Here is a 21,606-nt window from a genome sequence, read left to right on the forward strand (position 1 = left end):
AAATCATCGCACTCGATGACGGAACGGCGGCAGCGACGGCAGCCGCCCCCCCCCCCCCCCCCCCACCACCACCCCCGCCCTCAAATATTTACCGACGATTACGTCGAGGCTGCCGCCCCCTCCATCCCCCCCACCCACCTACTTTCTGCCCTCGCATTTTACCTGTACGTAACTCCGCGAGCACCTGAAACTCATTGCCTCGTCGCCATTTTGTAACTTATCATGCTTACGGTTTTATATAAGTTCATCCCATGTAGGCGATACCTCGGAAGAGGTGAAAATTCCTATTTTACTCGCGTCTTGAGACGTGGTCGCAATTTTGACGGGTCGTCGACCCTCGCGTTTTTTTTTTTTTTTATTTTTCATAGTTTCATATTCATCCGAAGAGGACGTGAATTGAAAATCCGAATTCAATCGTCCTGTTACACGGCATGTTACGAATGTTAACGGTACGATACGTATTCAATTGGGAAATGGAATGAGAGGCAAATGATACAAATAGATTATAAATAATTAGGAGAGAAGCGAGCGAGGAAGAAGTCCGGAAAATTAACGTCTGATTTGTTTTAAATTTTTCATCGATAATTATTCGGATGATTGTTCAATTTACCGTTGGAGTAATTATATTTTTGTTCTTGTAAAAGATGCAACATCGGTTAGGCTTGCGATATGAAGACACGAACGATCGTTTGCGAAAAAATTGCGGAGAAAATTCGTGTAACCCCGATGTGTTTGAAATGAATAAAAAATGAAGGATTTTTGAACGTCCGTTCTCTCTTCGGCGCTACGTGTTACGTACACGTACACACTTTTATACGCCGCTCTCCGCCTCTCGGTCGTTTTTACAGCCATCCCTGTATGCTGCAGGTATACAACACACGCTGCGCATAATCCGTCCGATGCTTGGAGAGAATCTCTTATCTGTAAGTCGGGGGTGTTGTCATGGTTACCGAACACACATACCGTGAGCCCTAGCGATGATAAGAGCCGGCTTGGCCTCCGACTGCGTGACTCTGACAATCTCACGAATCTCGTCTTCGTACGTCTACAATTGTGCAATTAAAAGCTCGATCGGAAAAAAGAAGAAACGTTGAGAAACGAAAATAACGAGAAATTGGAAAATAGACATGATTTTCCTTAAAATTTCTTCGATTTCTGCTCCATTCTCTTCACTTTCGCAACGAATTTCGTTTTCCCTTCTTTCGCGCATTTCTTAGTGTTAGTGCTACTTAAAAAATTCTGCACAAATACTGAAGAAAGAACCGTCGTAAAACGCGGACGAGGTAGGGAAATATTTAGAGATCGCTACCAATCATTGTAATATTATGGACTTATTTTTACGTCTACACCTTACGGACTTGTATCACGTATATTAGTTTATTTTTTTCATATCGTGGTCCAATTGATCGTTGTTCATAAGAATCAGTACTGAAAACGATACAGGGACATTTTTGGTGATGCGATAATCCTCTTTCGATAACAAAAACTGTTATCCACATTTCACCGAGACGATTAATCTTTCGGATAAAAGACGAGAACAGCCAACTGCGAAATCGTTGGGCGCAGTTTGGTGTTGATCGGTGAACGATTAATTGGACCACGATACGAAAAAAAGGTGTAGACGTGAAAATAGATAAAAAAAAAAAAAAAACATTACATTAATCGATAACGACCTCAAAATATTTTTCTACCTCCTTCAGGTTTTACGACAATTTTTTTTTTTTTTTTTTCACACTGTTTGTCACAAATTTTTCGAGTGGTACCTTAAAAAAAAAAAAAGAAAAGTAAACAAGTCAACTTGACTCACCGCCATGCAGGCACTTGTGAAGAATAACGCGACGCATCGATGCGTTGCCCCAAATTTTCGAAACCCTAAATCTCGGACGCCGATCTAAAGAGCAATACCGTGTCTCTTGTATACGTAACTACGTTTCGTGATTCCGCATTTCGATGTGTTTAGGAGCTAATTGTAAGAGAGCTTCTATATATATGTATATATATATATATATATATATATATAATAATATATATAATAATGTATATATAAAAGAGTTGGTTTTATCAGATAAACCCATCGTCAGATATTGCCTCAATTATAATTGTGATACACCCGCGATAATGTCGCGTATTATCGTTGCAGGTTACACTTACACTTGTAACAAATTCATAGCCTGAAGCTTCTCAGCCTCGGCTTCGAACAACACGCAAACGATATGCCGCGATTCTTGTTTGTTTTTTTTCGTCAAAATTGCATACGGAGTAAATTTATTCGTCATCGATTAAAAATTTTCCCATTTGCTGAAATTTTTTCACTACTTTAAAGGAAAACGTGAATTTCACACAATGTCACTTCACTTTTTGCACAAAATTATTGATGTAAAATGAGGTACGTAAGTATTATCGACCAAACCGTAAAACGCGATTCTTGTATACTTCATACCCACCTTTAAGCGTTGGTTTAACTGGTGTAAGAGCGTACAAGTAATACACGTATAAAATGACGGATAAACATTTGTGCCCCAGATTATACGTGTCAACGATTCGCCCGATTCGTATCGCTTTCCCTTTTCATTTCACACCGATGCAAAAGTAATCTAATTTTTTTCAACGACACAAATCGGATCTTTCGATATACGTTTAATGAGTGAGTCGATCGGAGTCCTGATTTAAATATATCCCTTTATTATTATCGTTATAATTATTAATCTTAGTACTTATTATCGTTGTTGTTGATTAATCGATGAGCAGATTTTTCGCGCTAAAATTATTATGAAATAAACTTCTATGCATAGACTTGTTTTGATTATTACTCTCAATCAAGCTCGCGTATTAATTATCATTAATTATTATCTACATATTATGATCGCCGGTTGTTGTTATTAATATAGATTAAAAATTATATATTCCACATGTACTTCTGCATAATTGTACACATTATGTATAATATATTCTCACAGTATAAACTAACGTACGATAATAGCAAATATAGTAAAGACACGCGTATATACGTATATACGTGTGTGTACGCATGCATCTGTGTATGTATTTTCCTGTAACAATTATAGTCTATTGTCAAGTTATCTACAGCATCGTACGTACATACACCTAAACACACACATACACATGCATGATAATTTGTTTGGAATAGCGTCTTAAATTTGGTATATATACTTATGATATTCGCTTAGCTATTTATTTACTATCTTCAAATCCTTTCATTTTTTATCGCCATCGTCATTTCACCTTTGATTTTACACTCGCGCCGTTATTTTTTAATTTTTTTTATTTTTTTATTTTGATTATTATCGTTATTATCATGTAGATGATCCTTTTCAATTTCAATTTTATTCAACTTTTTCACTTCAACAAGAACATTATTATTATACGACAGCGATTTATTTGTTTATTTGTTTATTCGTTGTTATTATTAATATTATTATTATTGTTGTTGTTGATATTATTATTATTATTATCATTATCATTATTATCATTATTGGCAATAAAAATTGTCTTTGGTAAAAATTGTGGAACAGCAAATTTCGCATTATATAACCAGTATTACTATTGATATTATCATGATTTTTACTATCGTGATTGGATTGTCGTTGTCGATAACATTATTGATTCTAAAATTAAATTATTTATTGTGGCAAGTTCATCAGCGGAGGATACTTAATTGCGATATAAGGTAATAGGTATTTATAATTGTGTAAGTATAAATTATACCTACATAATAGCAATATGTGCATCCGAATTTACCTAACGATAATAATCAGTATTATTTTTTTATTGACTTATGATAAAGGATGAAATTACCACAATTTCGCGAATAGCCCTGTTTTCAGCGTAATAACGGTGATAACAATTACAAATAATGAAATAGAGTTGATAAGAAATCGCAAGGCGTTTTCGAAAAAGAATTTGAAACCTGTCTTCGTGCTGCCGCGAAGAGTAAAAAACTAAAAAGCTTAGATCTCGCGCTGCTGCGTGACGAGAATATTATACAAATTTTCAACGTATAAAAAGAAAATAAAACAATTTGATTAACACGTAGAATTCCGATGACTAATTGATTCGTTTAAGTCAATGAATATTTCTTCAATTGCCACCCTTTCTTTTCTCACTCCTCAATATTGTCACCGTTGTTACCGTCACTAATTTTATATTGTGTGGTATATGTATAGTTGAAAACAAATTTATACTTATCTATCTATCTATCTATCTATCTACATATTAAATAACGTAATTTGTAACAAATTATCACTGTCCATTGCAGCCCGCGTAGTTCATTGTCACGACATTGTCATTGAAACGTTATGTTGCGCTGCACGTTGCGCGGATTCAATTTCCATCTCGGAATGTTTACCCTCCTTCCGTTTATTAACCTTGTCTCTTCGTATTCTTCAAAATATCAAAACTTTCAAAATTTTTCCCTCACCTGATATTATTTTTATTTACTTTTCTTTTACTTTCTTTTCGCCATTAAGGTCCGACAGACGCGATTATCGTTGGGAAAAAATTAAAAAAAATAAAATAAAATAAAACCGCAAGGTAGATAATAAATTTTACACGAAATTACGAATATCCGACAAACTTTTTCCTCTCCTCGTTTATGAATATCGCAGTTACACCCAAACTTCTCAAAACCGTCACTGGCTCGTCAATATAATATCCTTTGGCGATTCTAACAATCAAGTCAACACGAACGCAAAAACTCAGACTTACAATTATGATTCGAGCACATACACATCGTACCGCACGAAACTAGTACATATTACTTCAAGCTTTCAGCGACGACCAAACATCCGGTCCGATCGATGCGTCGTATTTCACACGCGCGAGAGTGTGTTCGTTATATTATTCTACCTACTTATATCATATTTATATCCACATACATATATATATATATACGTACACAAACGTACATATTTGATCGCGACGATCATCGTAAAATGGATATTAAAAATTATCGATAACGTTATACAGCCATTTACGGTAATAACGACAATAACAATAATAATAGTAACACAGCAAACAGGCAAAAATATACAACGCGATGTAAGATTTAGAGGAAAAAAGAGCCGAAAATTTTTCCACCCTCATTACTTTGTTTCAGATAATAATTTTCATCGAGTTTAAATATCCCGTTATTGAAATTATCATCGTCATCATCATTATTATCATTATTATCATTATCGTATCACGATTGTTGTTGTTGTTACCGTATCGTCGTGGAATATCGTAGTCCCAACAATCGCTGGTAGATAGCACCTGCTGACAATCACGTCTGAGATCCATCCAAGTCTGCTTAACACAGCATCTGGTAGAAGAATTTAAATCCCCGGTAAAGTCGAATTTATCTCTCATCACCTGGAGCTGTCCAATTCGCATTTCGTTGAATCTCATCTTCGATTTCGGGGCTTTTTCTTTTCTCTTTCTTCTCGTCTCGTTCAGCGAATGTGATACGTACATAGACATATATTTATGCAAGATAAAGAATATCGAGAGGGAAATATACGGTACATTTGTACATCTGTGAAACTCGGTGAAAATGAGAAGAAAAAAAAAATTGATGGGAAGATAGATGCTGTGTGGAGAATTTTGTCAAAAGACGAGAAATGAAGAAAGGAATAAAATCAAAAAAAAAAAAAGAACAAAAAACACAAATTTTAGTGTCCTTTGATAATTTCCCACATCCTTTGTACAACGTATTTCAGCTTGGGCGTCGCGTAGCGTGTCCCATCGCAGTCAATCCTCGCCTCGTCGATGTATCGTAAATCATTTTCCTTCGATCCTTGCCGTGTTTTTTTCTTTCTTTAGCCTCTCATTGTCCGTTCACCCTTCGTCAATTTCCTTAAAAAAAGATAATTTTACAGACAGACGACGCAGGATGATCGGATACGTCGGGCACGTCGTGAACCAAGTTTCCAATAATCCGAGTTACGAATCACCTCTCGACCGTCGGCTGGATTATGACGATATTGACACGACGGTCGGTCGATCGAGATGACCGTTGTCGATGATTATCTTGGGATTTCCGGATCCGGGGGACACGCTGCCACCCCCCACGGTCACGATGTGGGGCGAGGATAGCTGGTGGTGGTCCGGCGAATGCCCGGCCGAAACGAGGACCGGGGAACGCGTCGCGCAAGGAGACGAAGGACACTCGACCTTCGGGGAGTGCGTCTCCATCATTTGCTGCTGCTGCTGCTGCTGTTGCTGTTGCTGTTGCTGCTGTTCCTGGTGCTGGTGCTGGGAGGCGATCATGTCGTAGTAGAGGTTGTTCGTGACGTTGCCAGGGTGGTAGGAGGTTATTCTACCCGATGATTGGGAACCCCCGTACAAGGTGGCCGTGTAAGGCAGCTGAGCTACCCCGGAATGCGCCATTCTTAAGTCACCGTACGAGCCGTCTGAAATTTGAAGAAATTTCTTATGACCAACAATTTGTCGAGGAACGATGCAAAATCTGTATAGGAAAACGACCACAGTCGGGTGGCTTGCGATTATTAGACGGTTGACGTTATATCGAACCTTCGAGTCACGCGTTAAACAGTTTTTTTTTTTTAGCTGCGTGGGATGTTTTTGTGAATATTATGTTTTCGAGTGTGCCGAATCCGAAAGTTACTTTCATTTTCCTCCATCGCGTACGGTATGTTGTTGCAATATCCACGATGTTTGGATAAAAAAAAGGCTCAACAATAACGAAAAACACTACCATTTTATCGCAATGAATTTGACAATATTTCTCACAAAATTAACAAACAATTTCTTTACGAAATGTACTTAACATTCAGGGTTCATTCCTTTTGCCTGTGAGAGCTTTTCTTTTTCTCTTTGATACACCTCCAAACACGCTTCCGGCTTTCCATTTTCTACTTTCCTGTTTGTATTTATTCTCGAGTCTCACTCACTCGCATATCAAATGGAAGCCAAAAATCACTTTTCATAAAACTTTAATAATCAAGAATAAGATACCAGATTTTCAGTTAAACGGGAGTTTCGCTCCGAATGAAACTGTAAACGCGAGTTGAAAAAAAAACCTGAGATGCTGGGACAATCTTGAATTCTCAAAATCTGATTCCGGATTCGCGATCAACGAGTCAAAAACCACGAAATGCCATCTCGTTACAAAAGTTGACTCGTCACAATAACGCGTGACTCAATTGGTGACAAATTTTCCTACAAGATCCGATCTCGAAAGCATCGACAAATAAACAATTGACCGTGTAAAATTCATTGGAAAAAATTCAAATTACCCGGTTCAAGCTTGATGCGTGCAGCTTCGTTGTTGTTGTTGTTGTTGTTGTTGTTGTTGTTGTTGTTATTGTTGGCGGCAGCGGCGGCGGCGGCGGCGGCGGTACCGGAGACCAAGGAGGTGTCGGATTGCTTGTTCCCGCCCTTGGGTTTTCGCTTTCGCGTCTGGATACTGTCCTTCTTCATGGTTTGGGGTCTATTTACGCTGTGCAACTTGTAGTAAAGACCGCACGCGTTGCAAACTGGTTCGCCCACCGCGTTTCGGCGCCACAACGACGTTGTGCTCGTGCTACAATTGCTGCACGACAATCCCACGCGTCTCGAGGCATGCTGCGGATGTGTTTTTAAAAAATTTATAAGCCAAACTGTACAAACAATCACAACCTTACGTCGAATGTAATATTCCATGCTATACTCACCCTCGATTTTTCCCTTACCGAAATACCGGACGAAAAAGAATTTCTTTCACGTACGTCGCGCTGTTTCGGTTCAATTTTTGTCATTTTCAAATAGATTTTAAAAAATTTTCCGTCCTTGTGATTCGTTTTTACTTTTTTTTTTTTTTTTTCTTTCTTCTTTTGTTCCACGGGCGTTCACCGGTATTTCGGTAAAATCGAGGCTTTTTTCAATTATACTATCATTATTATTATTGTACACCGTGAAAGAGGCGATCAGATGGGGAAAATGGTTTATGCACAGAAAACGAAAGTATCAAAGTTTCGCTGGATGAATGGATTATTATTTTTTTTTTTTCTAACGAACACAGAGACGTAAAATTTGTGGAAGTTCCGAAAGTTTGTGGAAGAAAACAAAGCGGAATTGAAGGGGCGGGGGAGGGGGGGGGGGGCAAAACGAGAACAAACAACGTAGAGAGGGAAAAAAATTTTGATTGTCGGGTGCGAGGATTAAACAATATAATAATAATAGTGATAATGATAATAATGATAGTAATAATAATAATAATAACAACAACAATAACAACAACAACAACAACGATAATATTAACAATATAGTATTCAGTTTATAAACTGATTGAGGAAAATTGCCATCCGTCACGAAGTCACATAGCCCGCCTGTAAAATGTATAATTTAATATTATACATACACATACACACATATTATTCATCTACGGCGATATGTAGATATTCATATGAAATATAAATTAAAACGACATAAAACAGTAGGACACCATTAACAATAATGTAACATCAATAACAACAAGAACAACCACAATAACAACGACGACAACAACAACAACAACAACAAAAACAACAACAGAAACAACAATTACAGAATTAACAAGGACAAGAATGTCGGCATTGATCGATAATTGAGTAACCAAGTAATCGAGTAATCAATTAATCAACGGTGCAGTGATTTCGTGACGGTGAGGCGGTTACCATGGGTATAGTGGCACCTCAAGCTACCATTAAATATACACACACATATACGTATCTACGTACATGCGTATACGTTAATATGCATATATATATATATATACATACATATACATACATACATATGCATAGAAAACATAACATCAGACAGCGAAAAAATACTACTTGCGATATTTAACATGTATAATGTTTTTGTTTTCTTCTTTTCGAACAAAAAAAAAAAATAAGAAGGAAAGAGAAGAAAGAAGAATGTACAGGTAATCGGACTAATTTAAGAAAAAGGTAATTTCTTCACACAGAGAAATCGGTTTCGTTCACACGTTCGCGTAATATATAATATTTAATATAGCATTACAATGGTGAGAAATAATTGAACGGAATTTTTTTTTTTTTGTATTTTCGTTTTGATATTTCTCTCTCTTGTTTCCATTTACACGAAGTGTGAACGCAGCCTAGGTTTGGGACCGTAAAACGTGGATAAGAAATTTTCCCGTTCACCGGCAAGTTTTTTCCGGCACTCGATTTTCATCTTTGGACCGAATGAGAACGGGACAGGTGTTTGCGAGAAGAGATGACCGATGACGATGACGAGGACGGATGGAAACGTGGGAGGATGAAAACGATCTGTATGTCTTTTCTATGCATTAATGAGAGAAAGAGGAAGTGGAAGATGAAGGACGGGGAGATGGAGATGGAGATGGAGATGGAGGTATATAGAGAGGTAGAGAGTGAGAGCGAGTGAGAAGAGTGCGAGAGAACGTTGATTGGGGGAGTGACACCTACCAAACGACGGCTTGATTTCTCCTCGTGGATGCGAGGGGTGCTACTATACCCACAGAAGTTTTTGTAGAAAACGCCCTGGTCCGCCACTGAAACAGACAGGAGTCGAGATGTTAGGGTTGTCTGTGGGGCTCGTCTCGTGGTTTCGGAAATTCGTCAGTTTTAACAATCGGCTACTATCGCAACAACACCCTGCGCCACCGATTACTCCCTTTCGCTTTTTACCTACCAAACAACAATTACCGTCGACAATGTCCCCGCTCGCATCGCGTCGGTCGGGCTGCAGGTTATAATAATAACAACAACAACAACAGTACAAGGGGGTTGGGAAGGAGAGGGGGGTGGTGGTGGCGGTGGTGGGGAAGGCAAAAGAAGAAGAAGAAGAAGATGAAGAAGACCGATCACGGGATGTTTACAAATGGAAGCAACACCACGGGCAGATTTCCACAAGGAACTTGATTTTCCTTCCTCGTTGGAGGTGAAAGCAAAAAAAAAATAAAAAAAATAAATAAAACAAAATAAAACAAAATAAAAATAATGACGTACTAATTATTTATTTTTTTTATCTTTACGTCGCGGGGGATCTTTTTTCGACGTGTGTTTTTGTTTTTTCTAGTCCCGCAGTCTTACCAGGCGGCGTGGCTGCTTCACCAGGGGACGATTCATCCCGTTCATCTTGTGGTAAAGGCCGCAAGCGTTGCAGAGGTAATGTCCGGTCCCGTCTCTCCGCCAAAGCGGTGTCGATATTGCACCGCAGTTGACGCATTCTCTACCCTCCGAGAAGTACTCAGCGTCGATGTTGCGCACTGAAGTTTTCCGTTTAGGGTGTTGGCCAAATGCTTTCTTTTTTTTTTTCTTTTTTTTTTTTACTTATTTATTTATTTTTTTTCTTTTCTGGTTTGTTTGTTTGACGGCACATTTCGACTCACAACTAATCATTAAGTGAGTCACTTCAGATGAGGTATACAATCCCGCAAACAGGCAATCAATCAATCACGCATCTACCAAATCTGACAACTGTGCGCAGTTTTTGACTTATCGATAATGTCTGTTCAAAATTCAAAATTCACGCGTCGCTGAAGGGTGGGGGGAGGATACTCGTACGCGCCATACCGCCATTCTGTCATTAATTTCAATGAGAAAAAAAACTCGAAAATGTTCTTGAAACTATAAACAATAAAGTCCTCAAACACAAATTGCTCCAAGCATTTTCATTTACTTAAAAAAAAAATAAATCCTAAAAATAGTTATGATTTTGGATCGTCCAAGCTGTACCCCCCCTCCTTTAATGAAAGGTTAAATTAATATCGAGTCGATACTTTGCAGCGAGTATTTGAACGGAGTTCTCGTCACAGCGGGAGAAAAATTGGGAATTCAAAGCTCGAAGCAAGACGTTATCGAGGATCTTGTATCGTATTGTACAGTACGACACAAGGCAGAGCGGGTAAAGCCGATTATCTGGACTGACCTGTTTCGTTTTGTTAATTTTTCCCCTCCGTTTCACGTCGTCTCTTCGCTTCGGGTATCGTAATCAGTGGTATATTCACTTGGTTCACAAACGAATTTCACACACGTTCGTCCCGCTGTGACCCAGAACTCGAAATGTCGAAATATTCACCTACCTAATGATCATTCGATACAGGCAATTTAACCGCGTGGCCTCGGGGCGCGGTATTAAAATCCTCAATCAAGTTTTCCGAATTCAGATCGTGGCCTCTCTAATAACGTATCATGGTAACGACTGCAGTCCGGGAATTGAATTATTGATGTCGCGGTCGAACCTAACCGGGTTACTTACCCACGACTAGCATTTGAAAAACCCCAAAATCGAACACCTCGTTTCTAATCTTGTTGCACCGCAGTACCGATTCACACGAGGCTGAAGCTAGCAGCCAAAAGTTCTAATTCTCGCTCGGATTTTGTAAAGGAACTTGAGGTCCCGATACTTTTATAGAATTACGAGGATAAACGTCAACTGCATTTTTCTAATTCCAAAAGGTTCGAAAGGTTTGGCTGCTAATTTTGCAATTCGCCAAAAGTCCGTATGACGATTTACGCAACTGATCTTTCGATCTTTGGATTACCGAACCGTCGCGAATGACGTTTTAGAAAATTAAGAAAATCAAAAATATTAAAAAATGCAAATCATCGGCTCGGCGTCGATTCATGGCGCAGGTGTACCACAAGAACGATGCATGAGGGCGCCGTGAAAATATATTTGACAAACCGGTTTAAATGCGCGTTCGTACGTGGGGTGAATAATACGCTCGAAGAACTACGGGGGAGAAGAGCCGCAGGAAATGCAGGAAAGGATGGCGGCCAACGCAACGCGGGCCTCTTATCGGAACTTCCGGAGCTGCGGCGATAGCGCCTGTGATTATAAATATCTTATGCACGCGGTCTGCGCTTCACATACAAATTCGTTCGAACGACATGGCGGTCATGGGGGCTCGACGTTCAGCGTCAAGAGACGCTTTTCCACTTTACCGGCTTAGGAGGTGTGTTGAAAAAATTTTAATTTTGCAATATCGCGTATTGCGTTGGTCTTGCGTTGGTAAGCTTGTCTGAAAAGTATTTGTATCGCGTTAGTAACGTTGGATATTCAGTCTGTTGTCAGCTGTCAAAAAAAGTTACTCGCGTTTTGGTAGGATCGACGATTTTGGAAATGAATCAGAGAATTTTTACTAAATATTGTTATAAGCGTTTCATCGCTTGTTTGTGATTTTTATGGAAAAAACAACACTGTACGCATAGGGACAGTAAATAACTGTTTACTCGGTATTTGTGAAACGATTATAACAACTAATGGCGCAACAATTAACTTGAACTTTTCTTAAACCAGGAGGAGGCATTTATTTGCTACAAATGTTTGTTTCTTCGGAACCGGACGACTCGTCAACGTTGGTTCAAGATAACGACGAATTTCGATCCCTATAGTAAAAGGATATCGTTAACCAATTTAAAGAGCCGTTGATCCGTGATGAGAATTTTGAGTTGACTTTTAATTTCCGAATTGCCGAGACGTTGATCATCCTCGGTTTTTTTAACTTTCGCAAGGAATATTCCAGCGAATGAGATGGAACATTTCCTATTCATGTATTTCAGGCCAGGTTCCCGCCGGTCCGAATATCGCGGAACAAGCCGTAAGAAGGTAGAAATAAAGCTCTTGAACGGTCGAATCAAAACCCGCTTTAAACCTTCTTCGAGTTTGTCTCAAGTTCGTTAAATGTAAGCCGATATTGGCGGCTGGGACAAGGATGAGTAGAGGAGTTCACAGACTATCTAAGACGACATTAGCGAGCGCCAGTGACAAGCGAGATGCTCTGGTGGATGTCGCAGGAGGGTGAAGGGAGTTTGGAATCGGATCCGGGTATATTTGCACTCTAAACGATGCTGATACTCAAGAAGAAGAAGAAGAAGAAGAAGACGAGGAGGGGGAGGATGAGGAGGATGAGGAGGATGAGGACCTCGACCCTCCACCGGGTCGTCGGGCAGTTCGCCTCAGGTTTCCGGAGCTCGACTCCATCGTGGGACGCCGATCGCGGCTCCTCGACGAGCTACCGTCTTCTCCTTGCGTCAACCGCCACGTGAATTTCACCGCGCAATTAGACCGCGGTCTTGGTTGAGGAATTCGCTTGGTGGCACGGTAGCAGCGAGACACTGGAACACTCCTCGTCGTCTTCCCATCATCGCATGAGAGTGCGAAGATGATCGGTTTGAGGACGAGGAGCCTGATCTTCGTTCGCACTTTCCTCGTGGAAGTTTAATGTTTCCATGGGATTTTAAAAGCGGGATTTAACCCTTTCGGTCACGCGATTCAATTCAATTTCCAAGCCTTTTTATTATACGTTTATTATCAAGTTTCTCCGCTAGCTAATTACATTCACGAGAATAATGTATTGTTTTGCGTATACCTATTTATACCAATGATAAACAATTCTCGACTGACAAGAAATCCTAATCATTCCAAAGTTTCAAAGTATTTTTTCCCCCGAAAATGCAAAAAAAAAAAAAGAAGAAGGGATCCACTACAGTGGCTTCTGTGGCTTAAAAGGGTTAATCGAGACTCGCAGCTCATTGTGCGATGTTGCTGCTGCTTCTCAAAAAGGCCCGGCAAAGTCTCGACTTTATTCATAGCAGCACTTGTGTTTCGAGTCAATTAAAATTAAGAAGAAGAAGAAGAAGAAGAGAGGAGCGAGTTGTACGAAAAAAAAAAGAACGAGTATGCTTAAAAAATCCACTCGAGCATACGTATATATATACATAAAGCACCGGTGCTTCGCCCTCATGGGAAAACTCTGGCGCAGGTCTGTTTTGTTACATTACCCTCTCGGAAAATACACACGTAGGTGTTCGATGTGCGCGAAGTATCAAGTATTATACGTACATAAAGCTTGCGCTCGAGTCCCCGTAAAAGCGAGGACTCGACATTTTTTTTTTTTTTTTTTATGATTTGAAAATATATAAAAATGAATTTCCACAACCATCGTTTTTTATCGCGACGCAGCCCTCCCTACGTAATTCGCTTGTTCATCAAACTCGTCAACTTCCATCGTTCGATACCAATCGCACATGACACGGTATCGTCGTAGAATCGTCGTCGACTCGTTACACGATCATTATCGTACAAAGTAGAGATAAGAATTTCCCATGGCGATGGTGCGCCCGAAGTCGATACAATTTTTCACTCCTTCTCCTCCGCTCCGCGTATTCGTATACCAGGCTGTATGCATAAGTATGAATATACACATGTATGCATACATACATATGCGTTTGCTTTTGCGTTTCACGTGTTACATGCGGCGAACGTAGGAGTTGCACAAGCGCATCGTTGGCGCATTGGACCGTAAAATACGGTCCATCGGGGCTTCGATGCCGCTGCTGGCGAGCCGTTACACGTGACCGTTTAATGATCTCTCATCGTCCAAATATATCCGTCGGGGTCGACGAGTGTCAAGCGTTTCAAGGGAGGGTTAACAACGGGGAAAAGGGGGATCCAGGCCTTCGGCTCGATAGTTAAATATCAGGTCAAATCGGATAAGATCTCTCCGCCTCTCCGAGTTCGTTGTCGACACGCCTTTTTCGAACGTTACAAAAGCCTCGACGAACGACTTTGTTCGATAATTCATTCGATTTTTAATGCGCGGTGAAATTTGTCGTACGCGCGTGCGTTTCAATTTGAAAAATTATTTCTCTCTTCGTTTACCGTCCAATTAAGTCGCGCATACGATCAACTTTATTGTTATATTCTGTGTAATATTTATCCAATTTTATATTCGCAAAATTAAACTCACTCAGCTCAAAGTACAATCTTTCGTATAATATTATCGCAACTGTTGGATTGTTTTTTTATTCGTTTCTTTTTCTGTTTTCAAGTATGTCACGTAGCCGCGTAAACGCGGACGATTTATTTACATTCAAAAGTCAAATTTAATTAAAAAAAAGTAAACACGAAAACAAAAAGCGATTATGGAAACATGCCTCGTATGACCGAAAAACGTAATTAATTAAAGCGAACGAGAGATAAGGAAAAAAGTTGAATCAAAATTTTGCAGAAATTTTCATACCACGGTACAACGATTTGCTTCTTCTTCTTTTATTGTTTTCCATTGAAGTTTACTCATCGAAACGCAAGAGATTCGATTGTACACCGATTTGATGATACGAGAATTATTTACAACAAGACAAGATACGTGTACAGACAGATAGATTTGAAGTAACTAACCGCAATCTGAAACCATAACCTATTCACTGTTGGTAGAAAACGTGGTTACAAGTGTAACACACGTATATCGCGTATCGTATCGGCATAGTATGATTAGATATAACATTACATACATTTTTATTAGGCGATCTCGAAGGCGACGGTTTCATAGCTAACCAAACGACAATTTAAAAATACAACAAAATTATTTTATCGCTGTATCTCTGTGCAATAAACTCGTACCGACTAGATACCGCTATCCGCAATCATTATAAATATACATGATCAATATGTAACGCATACATATATGTATACGAAACCAAACCACTCGCTATCAAAATTCCACGCTACTTATTCTGTCTCTCTGTGTGTGTGTGTGTGTGTGTGTGATTATTATATGTAACTTTATATTCTGCAGTTAAGATATTCATTCCGATGCGATTGACTAGGTCGTGGCCATAATATGCAGTATTTTGCCGTTTCACCTACCGCCGTTAATTCATTTCTATTATTGTTTCCTCCACTTCTTTCGGCTAGCCAGTTTTCTCACGTTTTCTAATATTTTTTTTTTTTTTTCATTCTATCATTTCCTCTTTGCCACAATTTGTAAGAATTTTTTTGATCACAGTTATATTCGAGTATTTATACAGCAAGCTATTAAACGACACTCAATGGTTTTTTCCTATTCTTCTTCTCACATTTTTCTTGTACGTGAAAAAAAATTCGAAAAAAAAGCTCGAGCAATGCGACAACCCCAAGATTTTTTTTTTTTCCACTCTTGCTTTCTCCTCCTCCTCTCCATCTGTCATTTTTTCCCTCACGAAGAGAGACTGACTTACAGGCTCTCTTCAAGCTGTGAATTAACTTGGTGTATCCAAGACGACAACTTAGTAATGCATTTCGACTCTTTTACCCCGACTTAAACTGTCCCTCGTGTTATTTATACGCATATGTATATATATATATATATACATATGTTGGGTCGAACCGTGAAATATTGTATCGACTTCTCCGAGTATAATTTACGAGCATGACAAATTTTTGGGCTTCTCGTTCTGTCGTTAGTTTATCGTACCTGCTTCAGGGGAAAAATCAGAAGTAAAATTTACAAGAAGAACAATGAAACGCGAGGGTCTTTAGCTGTAACGGTTTTCTGGTATTGTTTTTATTTCTATTCAATCATGGATATTTTAAATTCCTCATTTTTTTTTTTATCCTTGCCAAACGAGAATTATACCGATCAATGTAGATCGATTGACCCGATCGGACCTAAACTGAGGGTGTAAAATCATGAAAGAGGGTAAAAAAAAACGTGAAAGGAGAAAGAGAGAGAGAGAGAATTGGAATAATGCGTAACATCAGTTAACACGAATTTTGATTTTAGGTTCTAGATGTCAAATTTTGATTTCTTCCACGTAACTAACACCAGAAAAAGTAATTTCGTTGGATGAAGTTTGCTTTTGTGAAAACCAAGAACGATATTTCGAATTTTAAGAAAATTTACACATTTTCCCAAACATTTATTACAAATAAAAAATCCACTTTTATTCAAAAATTTAAATGCGAAACTGAAGTTTGTTTAACTGTTATTTGTAATAAACATTTGAGAAAATGAGTAATTTTTCTAAAAATCCGAAACATAATTCTGCTTTCTTCGAAAACAATCTTTATCCAGTACAACGATATTTTCTTCTATCAGTAAAATAGGTGGAAGAAATTAAAATTTCACATCTAGAATCCAGACTCGAAATTCGTGTTGACCGGTGAACTATTCATCGACGTGAAAAAGCAAGCTTTACAAGTAATAAATGAAGATTTCCGTTATAATAATTCGATGTATAGAATCAAAATTGATCTGTTTAAAAACAAACTCTTTAGAAGTAAAAAAAAAAAACAAAAAAATTCTCGTGTAATCGTTCGGATCACGAACGAACGCACTCCGCGTACCGTCTGCAGGCATTTTCGGGCTGCTGCACTGGCTCAAACCACCAAATTTCCTCGTTGTTCGCCCCACCCCCCGCAGACTTTCGTCCTCTCCGTCACTTTCCTATCTCTCTCCGTCCCTCTCCCTCGACTCTATTTCCCTCACACTTGACACTCACCACGCACGCCGGCGCCGTTGGAACGGCATGCACACGCATCTCGAGAGAATCACAAGCGTTTTCTACGGCCAGAAACCCTCCCGCAGGCAGCGCCACTTTGCTTCGTTTCCTCATTTTCCTTTTTCATTTCCATTTTTCTCTACTTCGCTCTTTCTCTTTTTCGCTCTTCTTACAATCATCTCCCTCGCTCGGACGCCTTCCACTATTTCTCACCCTCTCTATCTCGCCCGGCGCGCGCACCCTGACGGACTACTTCTACTTCAACTTCCAGTTCTCCCTCTTTCAGCTCCCCCACCCCCCCCCGTTCCCCCCTTCCCACCCTGATCAAAAGGCGCCGCGCTTCTTCTAGCTCTGGAAGTTCTGGTCGCATTAGGAGTGACGCAATGTGGTCGCCTGTTTGGTTTTAATGTATGTGACGTATATAAACTACACTCATCCACTTTGCCCTCCCGACATTTTCAGGCCTTCGCGCTATCGCGAAGAAACAAATTAGGCACCCGCTACGCGGGCCGATTCAACATTCTTGGAAGAAAGAAAAAAAACAATAAAATTGGAAAAAACAAAAAAAAAAAAATAAGTAATACACCTTCGTAGCAGCCATTAAAACGTCGATTTAGATTTGAAGATTTTCGGAATATCGTTTTCCGTGAACAGTTGCCAGATTTGGGGAAGGAACGCATTCTCAATTTCCACGATTTGGTTATTTTTTGTTCTTTCGTTAGCCATGTTTCAAATATATAGGCACACGTCGTTCCTTCGGATAGGTTAAAAATTCTTATATTTCACACCGTCATTCGATCGTTCGTTCGTTCGTTCGTTCATTCAGACGTACGTTGTATTTTTTTTCTTGTACACCCAATTAATACATCTACAATGCAGTGATTTTATCAAATTTATCTCAGAGCAGTGGAAAATTTCTAAAATCCAACATGAGAGACAAACGGTTTTGCTTCTGTATTGTTTTTTAAAGTTTCGGATAGAAATTAGTTGCTATCCGTTTTTGCTTCGATAGATATAATTATTCCAATTGCAAACTTGTTTACTTCTCATGCTATTCGAAGTCGGCAATTATTAAAATTGATTCAGAAGTTTCTTTCTTATTTCTTGATTTTCTTTTTTTTTTTTTCTGTCATCTCGTTAAAAAATGTCCATCAAAAAACTATTTACAACGCGATCTTGGACGATCGTTCGATCAATGTACAATATCCAAACAACGAGCCGAATTATTTTCGAGCTGGACAAAAATGCTCTGAGAATAAGCGAGAAACAGGGGCAATAAAAAAGAATATGGATATCGAAAATGGTCAACTCACTTGCCGAGAGACTCGCGGCGGCGCTGATCGGCTGCCCCTGAGGGTTCGAGGCCTGCCTCCTGGAGGTCGTCGAAAGGCTGCCGTACTGCACGGGCATGTGCTCGCCGGAGGCGGCTGCGGCGGCGGTGGCGTAAGACCAGGAACCGGGCTCGGCCGAGGTCCCCCCGCAACCGGAAACGGGATTGCTTTGCTGGGATGAATAGGGGGGGCTGTAGCTACGGAAGTTCGTCCCGAAGCGCTGGGAGAACGCTGGTAGCGCCTGGTGCGGCACCGTCACCGTGGATTTGCTCGTGCCGTAGTCTTCGGACACCAGCGGCAACCCTCCGGACAAGCCTGGAAATTTATCGCGTAAGCCAACGAGGCGTACATGGATCGTGGGAAGAACGCAATCGAACATGATCGGAGATCGAGCCTTTTTTTCTGCAATTTATTTTGAGACTTCGAGTACAAGGTTGTACGTGACAATTTTGGGGCGAGTTTGAAAAGTTTGCGAAACTTTGATAGAACAAACTTTCGAACGATCGGGAAACCGGATGACTCAAAGTTCCATGATGCGAGGTTCCGATGAAGCACGATTCCGAAAAATAACGTTTCGATAGGGTGAAATTTCGGAAATTAAGACACGTTCCGCTCAATATTGACAAGAACTTTCTCTTTCTGCAATAAATTTCGAGACTTCGGGTATAAGTGGTGATGGAAAAATTTCTAACATCGAAGAACTTTAAAGGCGCCAAGATCGGAATTGGCCGTTTTCCGTACAGTCTGGAACAAGTGAATTCTGAATTTTGAATTTCGAAGATCGAATCCAAGGCTGAAAGTTTTCGGAGGAGATTGGGATTACAGGAGTAATTTCGAAGCTTTCGAGGCACGAGGACGAAGTTGGTCGCGTTACTGTAACGATGCATGTTCATAAAAAATCGTTACTCCGCACCCTTGTAGAAATGTCCGAAATTTAATAAACCGTGATAAACAAAAGATACCGTTATTTTGGCAAACCAACTCCTTCAAAACCATTCTAAAATTGTGCAACAATGATGTTTTCCATCGTGTTTCGCTGCGTTAACGTTCCTAACTTCAGCCTCGTGATTTCTCACGGCCTTACCCTGCGATGCCCATAGTGCCTGAGTCGGGGATGCGAGTTCCGTGGGGCTGGCCGACATGTATGATAAATTGTAGCCGCCTCCACCGCCCCCGCTGTTCATCGAACCGACCCCCGTCATCCCTCGGGCGAACGAGCTGCAAAATATCGAACAAAAAAGAAAAAAAATAAGAAATTGAAGATGAGTATTAACGAGTATGATAAATATACGAAAGAAAACCATGGGTGAAAACATTTGATGTTCGACGGAGTAACGGGAATTTGTATCACGGTATTGTGTCTGTAATTGGTGCCGAAAATTCACAAATGATTCTTTTTTTTCCGCACTCGCGAAGTAAAATCAGTCGGAAAAATTGAAAATCGTCCGACAATGGTGAGATTCTTTTTTACACGCAGGTAAAATCTGGCTGCTACTTTAACGTTGATTTTCGATCATTGATCGACAATTCTTCGACGATCTTCGTGCCGTGCAAGGCTGCGGTAGACGATTTAGTTCAGTTTCGTGATTACGTATTATACACCAGAGAGGCTGCACAGCTAATTAATTATACGTATAACTGCTGACGACGCCTCTTCTCAAGGGAATATAGAATTCAGTTCAAATGTCTGGCCGCCACCCAGCCTCTGAGTTACAATTATCCAGATGCGTTAACTACCGATCGTGTTTCGAAAATCTATCCCCTTTTTTCGTTGCTGGATAATTATCAACAATATTTCTTAAATTAGTGTCCACGTTCGTTTGGAACGTTTTTGCTTTTCACATTAAGCACAAGATTTTGAGCAAAGAAAGACTTTACGGGATTCTTGGTCAAACCAGAAGTGAGAAAAGAAAAAGAAGCATCGCACTTCGTGGAGGTCCGGTCACGAAACACCGAGAAAATATGTTACGGAAAATACGGAGGGTCCGAACCCTACCGGCTCTCGGTGTAGTAAGTCAAGATAAGGCGAAGAGAGGTTCTCGAAAGATGGGAAACCAAAGAATTCGAAAAAACAATCGCGGTTAACGAATTGCTTCAAAATCCCGTCAATTCCGTGAGGAAGGTAAAAAAAATTAATAAAACAATTACTAACAGCTGAAACAAAAAAAAAAAAAAACCAACAGCTAAAAATTCGCAGTCTAAACAAGAAATTGATTGACCACAAAATAAAAAAAAAATAAAGTTTTAGGTATGAGATTAAATAAATCAGTTTTTTATTTTACACGACGTACACGTTGTCCGGTTTTAAAAAAATATGCTCAAATATATCGAGAACTAAGCAGTAAATTGAAAAATATATCGGACAGAAGTTGTTGTGTATGAAGGTGAGGCTCATCGGATGAGCATCCGAGTTTTTGGGTGCGGGGCCTACTGCTGAGTCCGTTGCGGCCCAACTTTAATTTTGCAAATCAAACCTCCGATTTTTTATTGCATTTTATTATGTCTCATTGAAAAGTGAAAGTCTTCGTCTTCGGACAGGCCCAAAACGTTGTTCGAAGATTCCTCGTGAAAAAAGTGGCGATACGTCAATCTTTGCGAAGAAGTTGAAAATAATTGTTCAACATCGAGCTGGCATTAACGTTACCCGACGTACACCGCGGGAAGGCTGCTCGATCGGATAACGCTATTGCTGGCGGTTCTTAAACGCTTAGCAATGCTTAAAAAACGATGCAAACAAGCGTCTAAACACCTCTCAGTGCTAAAAAATTCTGTTCATCGTAGAACAGACCTTCTCATTTTTAAATTCCTCGCAAAGATCGACGTATCTATACTTTTTTCACAAGAAAATTTTGAACCACGTTTTGGGCCTGTTCGAAGACGAAAACCAAAAATGACCGAGAGTACAATTCACTCACTTTTCAGTGAAACAAAAAAAAAAAAAAAATAGGAGATTCCATTTGAAAAACAAAAGTTGGGCCACAACGGGCCCAGCAGTACGTCCCAGACCCAAAAATTTCTCTAAGAAGGATTTTTCAATT

At 39.7% G+C, this 21,606-nt stretch overlaps 1 protein-coding gene across 2 annotated transcripts in view; it reads right to left on the reverse strand.

The window, feature by feature from the left end:
- Positions 1-2,780: 2,780 nt before the first annotated feature.
- The window catches only part of LOC124299575 (box A-binding factor-like), a 60,344-nt gene continuing 41,518 nt past the window's right edge, over positions 2,781-21,606 (reverse strand). The window contains exons 4-8 of one of the 2 annotated variants that reach the window (XM_046752842.1): positions 19,653-19,786; positions 18,551-18,883; positions 9,435-9,520; positions 7,257-7,584; positions 2,781-6,410 (exon numbers count right to left, since the gene is read on the reverse strand). In XM_046752842.1, the coding sequence (XP_046608798.1) occupies positions 5,971-6,410; positions 7,257-7,584; positions 9,435-9,520; positions 18,551-18,883; positions 19,653-19,786 (1,321 nt within the window). In that variant the 3' untranslated portion in view covers positions 2,781-5,970. Of the gene's footprint in view, positions 6,411-7,256; positions 7,585-9,434; positions 9,521-10,061; positions 10,238-18,550; positions 18,884-19,652; positions 19,787-21,606 lie in introns of both variants that reach the window. The other variant, XM_046752841.1, reaches the window with a different exon arrangement.

The sequence above is a fragment of the Neodiprion virginianus genome, chromosome 3, assembly GCF_021901495.1.
Source record: "Neodiprion virginianus isolate iyNeoVirg1 chromosome 3, iyNeoVirg1.1, whole genome shotgun sequence".
Classification (NCBI taxonomy): Eukaryota; Metazoa; Arthropoda; class Insecta; order Hymenoptera; family Diprionidae; genus Neodiprion; species Neodiprion virginianus.